Source organism: Phaenicophaeus curvirostris, chromosome 18 (genome assembly GCF_032191515.1).
Source record: "Phaenicophaeus curvirostris isolate KB17595 chromosome 18, BPBGC_Pcur_1.0, whole genome shotgun sequence".
Classification (NCBI taxonomy): Eukaryota; Metazoa; Chordata; class Aves; order Cuculiformes; family Cuculidae; genus Phaenicophaeus; species Phaenicophaeus curvirostris.
In genome coordinates, this window is record NC_091409.1 from 325,848 (window position 1) to 344,686 (window position 18,839).

The window sequence follows — 18,839 nt, forward strand, 5'->3', positions numbered from 1 at the left end:
CATTTTTCAGTCATAAGACAAAACTGTTTGAATGTTGTATCAATTAGCACACATTTTATTTTGGAGTTTATGTGCAGACTACGAGATGACAAGAACGATAGAGCAGCAAGTGTGAAACCACGTAATTCTGAGAGCAATATTTTAAAAACTTCTCAGGAGAAGGCAAACAGTATTGAGAACTGCATTTACATTTAGTTTACATTAAGTATTGCTTGAAATATCTGTATCTTTATGTTGCAAAACAGAAAAATCAGGGGGACTGATTTATAAAAGAGTTGGTTGTAAGGTATTGCTGCTCTTCTGATTTTTGTGTTTGGATGTTAATAATAATGTAAATAAAGGTTTCTATTTAAAATCAGAACTTGGTGGCAGAGTGTATGAGCTGATTTGTACTTCAAGGCTGAAAACTTCATCCCAGGAACGTCAGAGAAAACCCAGGGCTGGTGCTGAAAGGAGAAGAGAGGGCAGCATCCCCATAACTTGGTAACAACCTACCTTTCACAAACAGCAGCTGCTGCTGTGTCGCATAAGATTCCCACAGCCCAGGATTTCCTGTAAAAGACATGGTAACCTTCCCATCTCCCGATGGATACATGAGAGGAGCAGGAGCGGTGGCTGCGCTGGAGTTTGAGAGTCACCCCTCATCTTGTCAAGGATGACAGGCTGAACACAAAACAGGTAAGTGCAGTTTTTTTAAAATCCACTCTAGAATTCTTTCTGCGTCCTCCCTGGGGCCAGGAGAGCTGCTGCTTTGCTCTAGAAAGCAGCAAAAATGTGTTTCCGTTGGTGAGTTTAAACTCAGTATTTTTTTAGTCATTCGTATTGATCCTGGATCTGATCATTGAGCAGGGGTTTCCTTGATAATCTGAGACATCTGTAACAGGTCATAAATGAAATCTATGGCTGGAATCCAACAGACAATCATATAATACTCCCATAATTACAAAAAAAACTTACAAGAAAATTTGGGGTGTATTTGACTTCTGCAAGTACGAGACAAACACAGGTCCAGGGCCCAGGTGTATGATACAGCACATACAATGGAGACCCTGCTGCCACTTCTGGAGAAGGTTTTTTCCTCAGTTTGTAAATTCAAATCAGGTTTTTCAGAATGAGTGTGTGGTACGAGAGAGCTGTATCCCTCAGGAAGTAATTCCACTTGAATTTCCCTGTGTGCACAAACCAAAAGGGTATCAACATCATTGCCGTGATGTATTTTCAGCCTGTGTTTTCTGGAAGAGCAAGATGAGTTTGTGTATCTAATGATGTCCTCATGAAAATAGGCAACTTGCCGCTGTACGCTGTGCTTCCTTAGGAAAATGATGGGGTTTTCCCTTTAAAAGCCTTTAACCAGTAACGGTCGATCACAGCATCTACCTTTTCTGTAGACTCCACTATAACTTAGTTATTCTTTATTGGCTACAAGTCTTGAACTTCTTGGAGCTGCCTTTTGTTCAAATAAATGTAAAAGTTTCACTAATAAGCAAATGCTGCTTTCCCAAAGGAACTGGTTTGGTTTTGAACATACAATATAATATCACCACATAAAAAAACTTCATACAAATCTGATTTCATTAAAATTTAAGATGTACATTTACTGAAATATTTCAGTACTTTTAAAAATGGGTAACTTGTGCAATGCACTCTGCAACATTAACATTTTGAGAAATGGAGTGTGGGCATTCCACGCTTTTTATTAACAAAATTCTTCACAGCTGAAGGAATTTATTTGCAAACAGCATATTGATCCATATTTACACAACCCCTCCAAGAATCTAGTGTCCCGTTAGTCAAGATCCTCTATAATTTTCATGGAGGTGTCACTAGGATGGACAAGGAGATGCAGAACTAAAATGAATCTGCAGAGGGGACTGGAGAAATGTCATGGTATTGAGAATATTCAATGCTGTTCACTTCAATCTCTTAGAAGTTATTTTCCACCATTACCTTTCCTCCAGTAAGAAGCAAAACATCCGTGTTTTCTAAACCTTGCTTTGGAGTTACCTTGGCTTGGAAGTTTTTCACAGGACACCCAAAGATAGAGTTGAACTGAAGAATGTTTTATATTTACTTCCGCTGTCTTAGTGTTGTCCCGTGGGATGACAATCGTCTTTGGGATGCGGCTTTTTCCTCTTTAGTCAATTCCTGGGTCAGTGTTAGTGATGTCTTCTGGAAGTAAAATGTCTTGTGAAGCAGGTGAGGTATAATCCAAAGCGAAAAGCAGGTAGAAGAGTGATGTTTGAAGACCTGTGTTTTTGACAGCATTTCTTATAGTTTCACTGCATCTTGTTAATTCACTCACCAGTGCAAATGTTCTATTTCAGCCTCCCAGTTTATCCAGTCCTCTAGGCTAACGTTCTGATCCTCAGAGGTCAAACACATTGTCATTTTGGCTGTGCAGGGATTCAAGTTCTGGCCAGTTTGTATCCTTGCAAAGGTGTGACAGCTGGGGGAGGTTACCCCTCCCATCCTTCCCAAAGTTGTCCCCTTCAAAATAAAACAAACACAGTTTAGTGCATACCATTCTGTAGGAAGCAGATGAAAATAGATTTTTAATGGTTCCATACAGGTAAAAACAATTGAGACACCACGGGCTGCCTATAAAAACAGCGGGTGCACTCCAGAAACAAACCAGCCATGGCTGAAACTTCAACCTGTACAGAATGTGTACCTCAAACTTCATTTTGGTTTTGAAGCTGGTCAGGTATTACTGTTAAGTGAGTAAATCCTCTTGGGTGAGTCAAGAATGCTGGGCAGTGCCTCTTAAGGTACTTGTATTCACTGCGCAATTTCAAAGCACATTAGGATTTTGAATGAGTGGAACTCTCTTAAGGGGAGACACAGACACAGAAGTGAACCGTTTTTCATTTCTTACAGATTTGTATCTCACCTTTGGGGTCTGGCAGGTTGAGAACTAAGCATCATCTTCAAATTTTAAAGGGCGGTAAAGTAACCAAAAGGCAATCTTAGATTTTAGTATAACGTCAGAATAAAGCAAAATGCACAGATCTGTCTGGCCATCTCCTTTCTGTCCTAACGTGCTCTGTTTGCTTGCAACATGTGAGGCAAGACAATACACAATAGTCTCTCTGCTCTGAGAAATTACAGTTCTTTTCTTTTTGTACAGTGTGAGAAACCACAAGGTCGCTGCTACAAGTCTAAATTTAGACAAAACCAATACCATCATCTGATTTTTAATGGCAGGTAACCGTAATCACTTTCCTCAGTTGAGCAACCCCTTTGCTCAAGTTTGAAATTGTCTCGACCGTAATGCTCCTAGATTCCCAGAAAATGGGTACCAAGAGATTTTGCACAGCAGTAGTTGTCTCTAATGATGGCAGGATTGCATTTCTTGCATAATTTAGAGGACTTCCCACTTAAGCATTCCATAAGAACAAATGATGATGATGATAAAAAAGGTGCTGCATGCAAAAAGAGAAGTGAAGAAAAAAGAGGTAAGTGAAAGTTTATGCTTTCTATGGACTGCTCCAAACTCACAGTGACTTGGCAGATGAAGGTCTCTTCACATCTGGCCATTTTCGACGCTGAAACTGCCTAATTTTCAAGCAGCAAAAGGAGAAAAAAGTTAACCATCACCAAGAAAACTACCAGCACTAGTCAGAAAGGTGAGAAAGGAGAGAGTTGAGCCTTAATTTTGACTACAAAGATTAGAACATGCTGTAACATTGAACCAGAAGTAGCTCCAGTGTTTGAAAGTAACTGAGGTTGAAGGAGCTGGCAGATGCCCTGTGGTTCCCAAGCCCACACTGTCCTGCAGCACGAAGGTTGTGCTTTACTTCAGAAAAGTAATTGAATGTTTGGGTTTTTTTCAAATGTACCTGTACTGCTCGTAGCTTCCATCCTTCAATCCTAGATAAAGAAAAATGAGGAACGTTATTAATGATTGCTGTGGCAGGATAAGGTGTCAATGGGTAAGAGACCCAAGAATATTAACAGATTAACATGTCTTGCCATGATAAATATTTCCTTACATATTAACTGGAACATTACTTTCATGTTTAATTCCTTATTATTAGTAAAATGGGTTGTAAATTGGGATAGGCAACTTTGAAACTTTTCTGTACAGGTCCTTCAGGGGTGCATTTCAATGCCCAAACCAGGTGATTTCAGTATGTGCTGCTGTGAGTGCTACATCTACTAAAATAATCTTTGTGGACTCAGGCAGAGAAACAGTATTTTTGGGGTGGGGTCTTGAAGCTCTTAAAGGCTATAAATTTTCTAAAATAATAGCATTTCTCATGTCAACTTAATTGTACTAAGGAGTATAAAAAATGCAATTCTAAAAGAAGAAATACAAGTAACTGTACCTTTTGGTTTGCTGTCATCATCAAACATAAAAAAAAAAAAATCACAAGCAGCATAAACCCCAGATCCATTAAGTACACCCAGAGCAAATTTAAGAGATAGGAAATGAGAAAAAACTAACCTAGAACAGGAGCAAAGGCCTGTTCAGCTTTCTGGAATTTAAATCCATAGTTACGAGAGCATGCCTCTTGGTTGCACAATGCAACTCTTCTTAGATGTGTGGCTGTTTCACAACTAGCTGGCAGTAATACAGGTAGGGGAAAATGGATAAGGTGGGAAGCACTGGCATCCTTTTGGAAATTGAAGTCATTTTTAAGCATCTCCCACAAGGCTGCATGGACTGCACTGTCTCCAAAAGAAGCATTTCTATAATTGCCCCTTCAATGGGAAAGCTGAAATTCAACTGCCAAACCAGTTGCCTGAAGAGGTTGTGCAGTCTCCATCCTTGGCGGTTTTCAAAATGGGACTGGATAAAGCATTGAGTAACCTGGTCTGACCTCACCGCTCACTGTGTTGAGCAGAACCTTGGACTGGATGCTTCAGAGGTCCTTTCCAACTTGAAGAGTCCTATGAACTTGGAAGTGAATAGTAGGGTATTTTGGTCTTTCATAAGTTTTGTTCCTTCCTGATCTCCTTCCTCTGCACCCCAGCAATGCTCCTTGCTGTGTTGTTTACAAAGCACTCATTTAAGAAACACTGCAGAACACCAATTGAACAAATACAAAAACTGGAGCATGCAGTCAGTGATCAGCCTCAGCAGGACATTGCCACTACAACTAAACATTAAAATCCTTTTGACGGATCTAAGTTTCATAATGGTAAGCAAGAGTCCCATATCCTTTGGGGAGTTTTTGAGTGTAACAGGAGAGTCACTTACCCAGCTCCATATTCCTAGTTCTTGGATTGCACTGTTTATACCCTTTGCAGCTTCTTAGTTCCATGAGCTGGATGTGCAGTTGGTTGAGAACATCTCTATCTAGCGTATTCACTGCATTAATGAGCTGCAATAAACAGAGGTTCTTGTTAGTAATATTGCTCTGTAGTCTGGTAACTTCCATATATGGAATAGATGTGGTTTATTTGTAACAGCAAAGAAGCCACAGCGTGTTATGTTTGATGATCCTGCACCAATACTGTGCTACTTCAGTCTACCATCAATAAGGAACAGTGATGTATTTCTAGAGCTGTTCTATGATGAAGTACCTGATACGGATCAGTGTTGAGATCAAAATACTCCAAAAATCCAGTAGCGAATTCACAGAACAGGAAGTTGTGGGTCTCATTGATTGTCCTCAAACACCAGTACGTGTTGTTGTTGGCACTGGTACAGGCACAGAAAGGGCCCACTGCAAATGGAAGAGTTATAAAGCCATAAGCTGCATGCTGCTGTCTTCAGGCACTATTGCTTTGTGTTTGTGGAATCCCTTTATCCATAAGCACTCCATCCACTCCTGAACATCTTCCAGCACCAGCTATGTGTTCTGTGCACACCCAACCCCAGGACATGGCTAGCCTGAGCAATGGCTTGGCTAGTTGCTCTGTCTCCTCTGGCTGGGACATTTCAGGTGGTGCAGTTGGTTTTGGTTTTAACTCCCTCACCTTTTGTGCAGGGATGATGCCAACACTGAAACAGAGATGACTCGGCGAGGAAGGCTGCATGGCTTTGGCTACATAATTAATGCTGATAGTTCCGGTAACCCCGCATCCTCACCCAGCCACGCCAGTACCTGCCTACCTATTCCTTAGTTTAGTATCCTTACGTGTCCACAGGGGAGCAGTCTGCCAGTGCTGGTTGTCATGGGTGAAGCAGGTCAGACCAGGCATGCTGCAAGTGTCATTATTTTTTATTCTCTTAAGCATCTTGCGCAGTTTCTTCTTTCGTCTTTGCTCTCTAATCAGCCACAGCCTGTCTTTCTCCTGCAGGGTCTTCCTGCACACAGAAAACATTAGAGTCATGCAGACTCTGTTATACTTGAATATACCTTTAAAAAAATGAAACGGCTAATAAAATAAATGCTTTGAGGGAAAGAAATAACCAGCGTTTTTTACCTAAAGGGCTTCTCCAAATGGCTCTGGCTATGACTCTGCAATCCAATAGCACTGAAAAAAATCAGGCCAAAGGGGCTCACAAGCTTGCCCTGTAGTCTGTGACGGGACATTGCCCACAAGCGTTTCACCATGGGCTTAGTTCCTTGCCCAGGTGTCTGTCTGTTCTTTTTAACACAGGATAAATGAAATAGTACTACTTCTGCTTAGTTCATAACTGGCGTGCATGGACCAAAATGTTAATGTCTTCGCATTTCCTCTTTCAAAGGAACAAGCCTTCACTTACTTGAAAGGATGAAGACCAGATCCCTTGTGCCTCAGCTTGCTTTTGTGTTTATGGTAGCTGCAAAATAAAACCAGCATTGTAGATGAACAAAAGACAGACAATTGCTCGTGCCCTTACTACTCTGTGATACTGGACACAAAGCAGATTTAATCCAGTGTCACTTCTCCCTTCAATATATTCACGCAGGTGCTGAGCAGCACGCAGTCCTGCCAGCCTGGGTCAGGACCGCTGAGCCTTGCTGTGTCCCTGTCTGTCCTTGGCTCATTTGTGCACAGTGACATATGCTGCTCCGGTTCTGTACTGCAGGACGCAGCCACAGAGCATGCCAGCCACTATTTTCAACTTCAGTGGTCACTGGTTCTTGTTTCCCTACAAGGGGCAGATGTAACTCTATGGATTTTAATTCAATTACATTTCTTCAACTGAGTATTCACTGAATTGTTTAGATGAAAAGACAAAAAGCTCACGCCACCTCCCGTCAATTTCTTTCTGAATGAAAGGATTTAAATACCAGGTGTGATGGTTCTTTTTTTCCCTCCACTGTTACTAGCTACAAGTTCCAAGGAAACTAACCAGATGCAGGGAACCGTCCCAGCAATAGCAGGGCCTGACAGGTTCTGGTCTATGGAGGGGGGAGGCAGACATGCATCCTAGCCGGTGGCTCTGCTGCTTTGGCTCTGTCTCCAGAAACTCTTACAAGATTTTGCAGAAATTTCCTTTCTGTGTAGTTTGCAAAGTTTTAAAAAAGACAAACCAGCCTTAGTCAAGGGCAGTATTTTCTGACTGATAAAAGCTACTAGTATCATAGAATAGTTTGGGTTGGAAGGGACCTTAAAGATCACTCAGTTCCACCCCGCCCCCTGCCATGGGCAGGGACATCCCACTAGCTCAGGCTGCCCAAGGCCCATCTGACCTGGCCTTGAACCCCTCCAGGGATGGGGCAGCCGCAGCTTCTTTGGGCAACCTGGGACAGCATCTCACCACTCTCATGGTGAAGAAATTCTTCCTAATGCCTAGCCTAAATCTGCCCCTCTCCAGTTTATACCCATTGCCCCTCATCCTATCACTACAAGCCTTTGTGTACTACACACACATCTCAGCAAAGAGAAACTAAGTTAAACGAATGTTTTTTTCTAAACAGCACATCAGAATTCAGTTAGCTGTCAGACTAAAATTCCCTTCAAAACAAAACAAATCTTTTAAATTATTAATGCTACTGGAAGCTTTGATGATTTTAAACCTTATAACAAATTGTCAAAATAACCTTATTAAAGAATCTGCATTCAGTCAATTTTCTCTTGTACAGACACTGGGTATTTTATCAACTAAATCTGAATGCTAAATCCTTATTCAATGCCATTCTGCAAACACTTAAACGTATAGAAGTCAGATGATTAACTTCATTGATTTCAGTGGGATTATTCACCTCAATAATGCTATGCACAAGTACAAGTGCTCCCTGTACTGGGCTTGAAAAATGTAACATTCTTTATAATTGGTAGAAAACATTCACTATAAAAATAACTTCATCTTTAGAGCACATATTAAATAAAGCCGGTTGTTAACATCAATTTTGATTTTGAAAGATGTGCTGTGCTCATTTGCAGAGCAAGCACGTTTTTGCTCCCCTTCTTGCTCCCTTCTTTCCAGAGACCAATCCAACAGCCATTTTGCAAATACTTGACAAGAGGAACCAGCTCTGCAGAGACCTTAATGCATAATCATTATTTTAGTATTGCCTCTTGCACTTAAAATTCACAAACTGACCGCATTAGGGAAAAATGATCTTGTGCACTATGTCAGCGGTTACAAAAATGCAGTTAATCTGCACCACCCATTAAATTCCTGCTAAATATTGCAATGATCACATCCTAGTGATAATACAGTCAGCCTTGAAAAAACTTAATGGGAAGGAATTCTCTCATCTCCCCACCCCATTATTCTGAATGCCTGACACACTATTCTTTTTAAAACAGGTTTGTGTAACACTGTACCCCACTGACAACTTGCCCTCGTGGAAAGCAAGCTTTCAGAAAAAAGCCTGCAGCTTAAAATCTTCATCTCTGGTATCTGATAGCAACACCTTCCGTACAGGAGCACAGCTAAGTGGTTTGTAAGCCACATTCCATGCCCTGTTACACCATCACCACTTGACAGAGGTCTTCTACCTCTGCAGCAGCCCAGCTTCCCCAGAAACCAACAGAGTACACTAAGCAGGCAACCACTTAACAAAACAGACTCTGATCTCCCCTGAGAAGGCATAAATCAGTGAGAGTTGTTCACTACGAATAATTACTCTGAAGTTACACAAGAATTACCTTATCTTGTTACAATCACACTCTTCAGGTCGCTTCTTCTTCAGGTGACCTCTCACCTCCCTTAGGTTTTTTATTTTATTTTGCAAAGTTTCAATCTAAAAAAAGTAAAGACACATTAAAAAAATATAGCATGATCTAGTCTTATTCCAGCCTTCTCAAAACTATTCTGTTGTCCCCAAATACTTCCTCTTCCCCACCTTCCATGTCTATCATAACTAACAAATATTTTCAGATTGCCTTCCTTTTGAAAAGGAAACCACAGCAGGAGGAGGCTTTGCTGGTACAGTTCGCCTGCTTTGATCACTGCACGTGACAGCGGAATGTGGCACTTGGGGGAACAGGAGGGCACGCAGTCACAGGTAGACAACCATTGCTGGTTCCACTGTAACTTCTCCTCTTGTGCTCCCCAGCACATTTGAAGGGGGAAAAGGCTCCTCAAAGGAAAAATGAAGCCCTTAAATTCCAGTCTGTTAAGAACCTGAGAAGAGGATGGGGAGGAAGGGCTCTGAAGTCCCCTTTTCATAGCTTCTGAAAAAGGAAAGCAGCTAGGCTCCGTCATTGTGCATGGCAGTCTTTAGTAATGTCTGGCCACCTGGGATATGGATTAGCAGTTAATTGTGCCACCCACATGGTTTATTTTTAACCGCCTTTTTTTTTTTAGTAAAAGAAACTCATGGTTTTGTTCGGTCCAGCTCTCACACAGTGTGGCCCACTTTCACACAGGTGGGTATTACAGGCTTCTACCTTGGTTCTTTACACAGCAGAAAACCCAAAGTAATCCAGTGTGAACAACAAAGTCCCTGCAAAACTACCATTAGACATCAGTGACCAGAAGCCTAGTGGAAGCACGTGGCTGCTGAAGCACATACAGGATAGCAATCCAGAAAAACACACAGAGAATCCAGCCCTGTGACCCTGAGTCAGGAACACAACAGGCCAGAAGTGTGCTCTCATTTTCTTTGGTGCTCCAATTAGCATACATTTTCTGAAAAAAAATGAATTAGAAAAGTATGATGATGTTGAAATTATCTTTTTTAATCCTAGCAGAGCTAGTAAGTTCTTCAGTGTTTATCTGCCTTGATATGTGTGAATCCATATTATAAAAGGGATCAAAAAAGCTCTTACATAGGACTGCGAATTCATGGAACTTGGTAAGAGATTACAGTAGGACCTTCCTTTACTCTTTTCTTTGGCAACTGTTCCACCATTATCTGGTCTTTAGCAGACTATCTTTTTCATACACAACCATGAGTGAAGGGTCTTAAGCTTTATTCTTCAATATTAGTGACAGAAATGTCAGATTACAATTTACAGGCAAACTTTGTAGGGTAAATTATCTCCAGGTTCTTCATATCCGCAAGCCCGAGGAAAATTAACTGCATTCCAAAATGCAAGGGTTAAACAGAAGCAAGCAAAATAAATAATTCCAGAACCACTGAAGGTAACAAAGCCCACTTTTCCTTGGGCTTGTGTTTGACAGTTGAAGGTCTCTTTTGGAGAGGTACATTGGGGAACAGGGCTAATAAGATGTAAAAAAGATTCGGCTGAATTTTTTTGCAGGATGGAATGCTCGTAAGTTCCTCATTTATCTCAAGGCTTATGACATTTCTCCGCTGTCCCTTCAGCTGCAGTTCTCTCCTCCACTCAGCATCTTGACTTCACAAACATGTAGTAACTTAATTATCTATTCTGAAATCACCCAGCAAGTTCAAAAGGTTCCAGGGAGGGACAAAGCCACCCAGAGGCAGCCAGACACACACACAGTCAGCACAATCCTGTCTGCCCAAAGAAAACCATGCTAAAACACACACTGAAAATGCAGGACTGATAACACCACTGACCTCATGGTCAATATGAAGTTTATGGTCCTTCCAAGCTTGCAGGGACCTGTACAGGTCTGTGTCACACTGAACGGTATCATTCTCCAGGATATAGCACCTTGGCATGGGAAAGCAAGCAACGTTTATTATAGTGGATACACACACGCAGAGCAATGCAATCAGCTGGTTTTAATAACACAACTCCAGGACAGATAAGCAGCCAGACTGGAAATGACATGCAGAATTAAAGCCCCCAGTGTTCATTCAAAAGAATACAAGTGTGCTGCGAGGCAGGAAAGAAGTTTGGTGTTGAGTTGCCATGGAGATTTTTCAGAAGTAGAAAAATTCAAGGAGAATATTTCTATTAAGCAGAACCCGTTGACTGCTTAATCTCTATATGTAAATTGTGCTGCATAGTTCTTGCTTATTCATTATGCTGTCTACATAAATAACCTCTCCTAACTAGCAAGCACTGAAAGCATTACTCAGAGCCAATTTCCCAATGCATAATTAAGTGATACAGGGGTAGGGGCAAGCATGAAGTACTTCTTTATAAGATGCACTGTTATACCATAAGGAGAAGGGGAGGGAAAAAAAAGAAACAAAGAAATTTTGCCGTTTTCTTCAAAAGGGATATTTTTTTTTTAAAGATATCTCCCTGACTTCAAAGGCAAAATAACCTCTGACAATATTAAGTGCTTACATTTCACTAACTTCTATGGCAATCCAGATTTTAAAATTCTTTCAAACCCCCACCCCTTCCCCATTGACAGATTTACATTAGAAATTTATTAGGGGTCAACAAATACAACACAGTCATTTTTGAATGTTTGCTTAAATCAAAGCTGAGTGTTTTCAATACTGCTTTATTTTCTCTAAAATACTTCATGCATGTTGTCTCACTGCCTTCTTTTCTGCAAGTGTTCCTGGGGACTCCTTACGAATTATATACAACCTTCCTGCCAGTTCCTTGTATGGATTTGGGATTCATACATTAAGGCAACAAAAATCAATTTAACTTGTTCCAGAAGAAAAGCATAAATAGTGACTTATGGATCTTTAACATTCTTGAGAGCTGGGGAAAGAAAGAACAATTATCTGATGTCAACCCAGCCATGTTTCCTCAGGTTGGTGGGTCTCTAACCCTCTAAACAGAGTCAAATGGAAACCACAGATTTCAACGGCAGCTAACTGGCTTGTGCATGTTACATGAGCTAGTCACTAAAGAACTGAAAGCGTGTAATCAAAAATGATTGGTGGATTTCCTGATAATTCACAAACAGAAATGGTGACTAAACTAATTAAGTACAGCTGAAGATCCATCATCAGCCCCTAGACTTTCACACTGAAGAGCAGACTTCTAGCTCAGAGTGCCCGGACAATTTCCTCATCTCTCTCTCACTATGTTCCATTTCCCACTGCTCTTGGTCCATCCAGCATCATCCACAATACAGCTTTTCCTTTCCCAGCACAGGCTACAGAAAGCTCCGAGAGGCTGCTTCCTCCCTTAGGACTGATTCGGTGTTTGAAACACAAAGCAACCAACGACATGAAACTTGGTCATACTCCAGCCAGAGCCTTCAGTCTCCAGCCAGGCCAGGTCACCTGCCACACACTGAGATTGCAGGCAGAGCTCTTCCCAGTTTCAGACAGGTGCGCACACAACCGTTGCAAACAGTTTTGCTTGTCCTCACTGGAAACAAGCAGTGATCAGTCATTAGTGTCTCCAAAGTGTATGAGATTTAAGAGCACTACTGCAGTTCTTCATGCCCCTCTATACAGGACAAAACTAAACCAAACCTGAAAGCTGCTATACAGATGAGAATATGCATTTTAGTGAAGCTAGACTGGGTATCCAAAAGAGACAGGGCGTGCTTATCACAGGTTAACCTGCCTGTTTACGTAAAGCAGCCTCTTGAACTGCAAAAGCTTTTAGCAATATAGCACATGTGCTCACCTGTGAGTCACTTTTATTAAGTTGGGGGCTGTGTACTCTGCAATGCCACCAGTGCCACTGTATTCTCCCATATCTTTATCTTCCTCCTCACGAAGAACAGCCCTCTGCATCTTGTGCCGCTTGGTGATGTTTCTTGGCAAGACTGGTTGGTATCCATCCTCTAAACCCAAGTTAAAAATGGCTCCATCCAGCTCAACTGATACAGAACGGACAGAGCGATTCCGAACATAGCTTGGTTTGTATTCTGCATGGAAAAGGAAGTGAAAGGATTAAGAGAGGGAGAAACAACATGTTACAATTTGGTCCTCTTTGCGGTTGGGAGAAAGGAACAGCCCATACCATGACATCTGGAATTAACTAGGTGACAAACAGTGTTAGAGCTGCTGCTTCACTACCTTTTGTGTGGATAGATAGCTTTGGGCATGACAGAGAGAGCAGATATAATGCAATGCACAAGGATAGCAGAAGGGAAGGAAAATGTACTTGTCCAGTATCACTTTGACAGCAAACAGCTCATTCAGAGAGACTCTGCTCTTTACCCTAAGAGTCACAAGATGGCAGTAAGACCTTACTAACTACGCCAATTCAAGACAGAAAGGTCTTTGGTCATCTTTACAGACTAGTTCTCTACTGGTTTCTGTTGTCCACCACACAATGCTCCAGTGCTAGGATTGCTGCCACACTTCCCTGAAGATGTCCCCAGTGTTCAGTCTGAGCATTTTCTTGATTCTATGCTTTTTTTTCAAGGCAAGATGATTGATTTTTCTGCATCTTTACCTTTATCTGTATCTATTTCAATTCTTCACATTTTTTTCCCTGATGACCAGACCAGTCAGTGAGTTTGTACATGAAGCACCATCTCTAGTGCAATTTACTCCCTCAGACTTTACTTCTGCATTTGGAGCCCAAAGGCAAAATAAAACATTTGCTACAAACTGTCACTACACAGTATGAGACTCCCATAGATCTTTTCACCATTACTGCTTTCCAAAGTTCTCTGTCCCGGTCCAAAACCCCAAAGCTCCTCTTCCATTTGGAATGGTGCAAACATATCCTAGTTATGGAGTCTAAATCCATATTTAAACTTCCTTGCTGTATGATAGGGTCACATCTCTGATAATATTTCTGGCTCTCTGCCAACAACTGCCCAGAGCCACTCATTACACTACCCATAATCATCTCATTCCTTGAGAAAAATGTACTGCCTAGGTGCCACAGCCTCTCCCCTCCTTATCCAGTGCCTGAGCCTCTGCTCTGTATATGCAACTTGGAGTCATCTAAGACATTACTGGAAACAATTGAGTCCCTTGGCTCCTCTGGTCACCTCTCCCGTACCCAGAGCTGAAACACACAGCCCATCTCATAAGAAGAGGGCTTCCTTCCGCAATCCGATAAGGGAAAAACACAAATCAGTATGCCAAATGGGATGACCAATCTTTCTGGCAATCCCAAGCTCCACACAGAAAAGCAGACTTTCTCTATGGGATAATCTCCAGAAAAATAAGCAGGGGAAAAAAAGGAATGCAAGGTAGAACAACCAGAATTGACAAAAGAAACATTCACATCAATCAGCATGCTTTGGCATTAATGTACAGTGACTTCTTTCAAGAGGCCTTACATGAATTCCAAATGGCTCACAGAGGTCTCAAAAGCCATTTTGCAGACTGTGGGAAGATAAAATAAATATCTCCTCCCACCTGAAACTGGTTAGTGCCACACACAGAAAGTGGAATACCAGCTGGATTGTCTGGCTTTGCCCTTTTCCACCCGTGGTTCAAAGTTTATTGCTGATATTAAAAGCCAGGTGAGTCACTGCTGAAGGGGGCAGGAAAAATAACAACCCAAAAGACCAACCCTATTAGAGGCACCCATTCAGGAAACGTTTGACTAAATGAGAAGGAACTCCCATCTTTTCAGAAGTAGGAGGAAGTTCCAAAAAGCTACACCCTAACAATTATATTCGAAGTATTAACTCCCATTTCTTCAATTGTTCCCTCATTTCATGTTGTTAAGCTGAGCCAACTAACAATTTGCTCTCCTTCCAAGTCTAATATGCCATTCCAGCACATTGGATCTCAGCAGATAGGTGCAGGGGACTGTTGTCCACACATGTCCCTGAAGAATTAAAGCCAAGAGTTACTCCTCCCTTGCAGCCAAACTAACCCAGCCGTACAAGGAACAAATTGGTCTGGAGTGAGACAGCTCAGGAAAGACTTATTGTGGCGCTTTATTGCAAGGTAGTATCCACAGCGCTGACTCAGCGCTCTGATTAGTACCCAACTCCATTATTTTCAGTGGAAGTGGTTAAAATATTTCATAAGATCAATATTCATCTGTATTGTGCTCTACCACCTGCAAAAGTGCACTGCAGGCAAAAAGACCAACATCTAACCGCCAATTCTCTCCCAGGATGAAGTTTCACTCTTCAATTCATTTACTGATGTGCACAACCCACGAACAAAGCAGATCTAGGGCTGTTAAATATCGGGCCCAAAAGAGCTGTACTCCCTTTTCCAAGTTATTAAAGTTTGGCTTTGGTAAGCTCTATGAGTCCCAGTGCCCCCCTTGTGGTTCTACAGCAGCCAGCTATCTTGTAGATGGTACTGCCAAGAAGTTGCATCCTCAGAACCGAGCCCGGAAATGAAGCCCAGAGAACTTTAGGCTTAAGAAAGCTAACTATGCTTGAGGGCCTCATTCATCCAGCTGTGTCTCCTTGGACCACTTGACAAGCACACTCGGGTTTGCTGGAGCCTGAAAGGAAGTAGGCTGTTCTGATCCAGGTTTCCTCAGACAGCCCAGAGACTCAAACACACCAGATTTTTACAACTACATTTTGGTATCATACCAGGTTTCAACGCTGTTCCACAAAACCAGGAACTGCAGTATCCAAAATTATTACTCAAGTGAATAAAGCAAGATAATCTTCTATTATAAAATCATAAACTTCATATCTGACATAAACATGCCCAGCTTTTGGGTTTATATTTAAATCTCCTCACATCCTCACCAGTCAAGCCTTATTAGTTATTTTGAAGCCACTAAATTCATGATATAACACTGAGATCATTTGGACATTATAGTTCTCTCAGGGATAACTGAGAAGGCTGTAACCAACTACTGTAGTGGCAATTTCCCAAAGCAGGAGTGTGACTGCTCAGTGCTAACACTGCAGAAGATAGGGAACTCTTGGTCTTCCGTGGTGACACTCACTCTACACAGGTATTTTGGATCTGATGCATTTTCCAGCATCACAATGATCATAGAATAAGCCACTAGTATGCAAGGATTCTATTTCTGCATTTGTCATGAGGAAAACAGTCACTGCTAGCCTCACGAACTCCTGATTGACATTTCCCATTAAGGTTTACTTCTTTTGCTGAATTTTGTTGAGAAGGAGCATTTTTCCTATAACATCACAGTAAAATGAGGCACTTTGAAGTGAAATTTTTAAAAATATCTCTTTCTGTCTAGAAATACAGACAAGGGTTTAGAGGTATTTTCTCTTGGGCATTACATACCTAGGGATTTCTGTAAATCTCATTTTGAATCTGTGTCCTTAGATATAGCCAAAGAAAAAAAACAACTCCCAAATCTTTCTTATACCTATCTTTTCACAACTGCCATTAAATATTACACTTCAAATGCACAATCTTTAAAGTAGCGGATGTTCAAGTTTGTTGGGTCTTTTGTTTGTTTTGTTGTTTTTGGTTTGTGTTTTGTTTTTTTTTAATAACAAAGACAGTCATTTTGTTCCAGCAGTGACACTACCTCAAGAAAAAAACAAATAACATCAAAACTGGAATAAAAATGCACTAGCCCCTTTGTATACATTTCTGCTTGTTGTTTACAAATCCATGCAGCCTGTCATCATTTCTCTACATGCAGCTTAATAAGTCCTTTAATCACATGCACTTTTTCATCACAGGAAGAGGAGATCAAATCCAGAGCAAGAAAAACATAAAAGTCCTCAACACAGCCAAAGATTTTAAGAGCTTACTGTTACTTTAAACTTTCTTCCTACTGCAAAGCTTTGCTTCATCTTTCTTTTAAAAATCAAAACATAGTAAATAAAATTGAGAGGACTTAGAAATGTAAGCATTCCTGACACCCAGACCCAGATATACTGAATACTAATGATCATGTTTCTAGCATTTAAAACCTTTGCAGGCAAGTCGTGTATTTGTAATGTGGCCCAAATGGCATGTAAATGACATGACCCTGTTTTGCAACTGAATTTACTCAATTTAGAAAACAATGTTGTCTGCTGAATTCACTGGTGCACCTGACAGTGGGTCTAGACCGTGCCTACCTTGGAAAGTAATTATTTTATCAAAACATTTGGTGTTCCAGCCCCTCCATAAGCAATTTAATCTGGTTTTTAATACTACATGTTCTCACCACACACGACTGGTTTTAATCTTTCTGAAAGACCAATCCTCATATTTCCATCAGGGTTTGCAACACCCTTGATGCACCCCAGAAGCAGGGCACCCAATTCAGTTTTCTGCAAATGACTGTAGATTAGAATCCAACAAAATTGCTCTGCAAATCCATCTCTATTGTGCATAATACAAGGGAGTGATCAGGGTGTTTCCTTCAAAACTACACTATTGCTGTGAACTAATGCATTAATGCGGATGTGATCCTAGTCCAGTTTGAAAATTCTGTTTTTCTATTTAGCTATTGTTCAGTCTGATGAATAGCATTTACTGGCATTCAAGTACAGCTGCAGTATGATACTTACGAAATTCTGAGTAGCGGACCCCAAAGTGCCCTCAAAACTATGCAACCCAGCACAGCCCACATTTTATCCCGAGTCTCGTGAAACAGGTCACAAAAATCCAAATACCCATCACCAGTACTCACGTCACCCTCTTACCAGTTACAATCCAGTGTGACAGCTTTCTAGGTAAGTTGTTTAGCAAAACCTTGCTATGTTCCCTTGGCTTGTATTGCTTTGTGCTCATTTGTGTTCAGAGCATGATTCATTAAGTAAGGGTATGTGAAAGAATAGCCAACACCAATCACAGCATCTATGTCAATAGGTCCAAGCTAACCTCTTCCACGAATGTGGGTAGAGGGAAGAACAAAGCATCTGTGGAGTCAGTTATTTTGCTCAAGACAGAAGCAATGGGAAGATGATTGTAAAGACCCTATCTCATACTACAAAATTGTACAATCGAATGAGGCAAGTCAGCCAAAGGCTGCAGTATACAATCTGCCTCTTCTGAGCAGAACATAGGGAGAAAATCACCATTCTGAGCCCTCTACTGGAGGAGGCAACCTTTCTTTACCTCCATCTATAAACTAAAGGTAATTATACACTCAATCACCTCCTCTGGTTGTTGTGAAAATTAGTTAATGTGCAGGAAGCAAGACAGAGATGAAAAACGCTTAAATAACTGTTAAGTATTATCAGATGACATTATGTTGCCCTCTCTTAAATTGTTTTCTTCTTCTCACATAAGCACCTTCGATCTACTCCTGTTATTTGACTCCCCACAACTGAACTTTATCCTGTGTGATTTCAAAAAAAAAAAAAAAAAAAGTTAATTGAACTGCAAGTTCTAGTGTTATTTAAAGATTATCTGCTGTGCCACATATGTAAACAGCAAGTATAGTTGAGTAATTTCATCCTGGAACCAATAATTTTTTTCAACTAAAAATTAGCTTAGTAGGTACTAATCAGCTTGCAAGGCAAATATAATGGGAGAAAATCAATTTAAACTCTCTGTTTGAAGCTTGTGCCAGGTCATTATACAGAAAGACTAATCTGCTAAATAATTAAGGCTCTGTATTTGCAGAGTGAGACGAAAGAAACATTACAAGTGAATAATAATTCTGTGCTGCCATTTGCCTCTTTAATCTATAATTAGACTATGTACTTCAAATATAGATGTTAGTCTGACTAAGGTTTAATACAGAGCCAGTAGAATGGGTTTCTGAAAAAGCACCTGATCTGTGCCAAGGAAACCAGAAACACAGTCATCCCCTTTGGACGTGATCTCTGGTTAAAAGTCAACCTTGTCTCTGCTGACTGAGCACAGGGAAGGGACGTTAGAAGCAAGCAGCTTCTGTAACAAAGC

The 18,839-nt window shown here is 41.0% G+C and overlaps 1 protein-coding gene across 3 annotated transcripts in view; it reads right to left on the reverse strand.

The window, feature by feature from the left end:
• Positions 1-352: 352 nt before the first annotated feature.
• SULF2 (sulfatase 2) overlaps positions 353-18,839 on the reverse strand; it is a 65,539-nt gene continuing 47,052 nt past the window's right edge. The window contains exons 12-21 of one of the 3 annotated variants that reach the window (XM_069872138.1): positions 12,754-12,997; positions 10,818-10,914; positions 8,977-9,071; positions 6,659-6,715; positions 6,087-6,256; positions 5,530-5,672; positions 5,204-5,327; positions 3,840-3,870; positions 3,499-3,555; positions 353-2,487 (exon numbers count right to left, since the gene is read on the reverse strand). In XM_069872138.1, the coding sequence (XP_069728239.1) occupies positions 2,457-2,487; positions 3,499-3,555; positions 3,840-3,870; positions 5,204-5,327; positions 5,530-5,672; positions 6,087-6,256; positions 6,659-6,715; positions 8,977-9,071; positions 10,818-10,914; positions 12,754-12,997 (1,049 nt within the window). In that variant the 3' untranslated portion in view covers positions 353-2,456. The remainder of the gene's footprint in view (positions 2,488-3,498; positions 3,556-3,839; positions 3,871-5,203; positions 5,328-5,529; positions 5,673-6,086; positions 6,257-6,658; positions 6,716-8,976; positions 9,072-10,817; positions 10,915-12,753; positions 12,998-18,839) is intronic. The other 2 variants (XM_069872139.1, XM_069872140.1) reach the window with 2 other exon arrangements.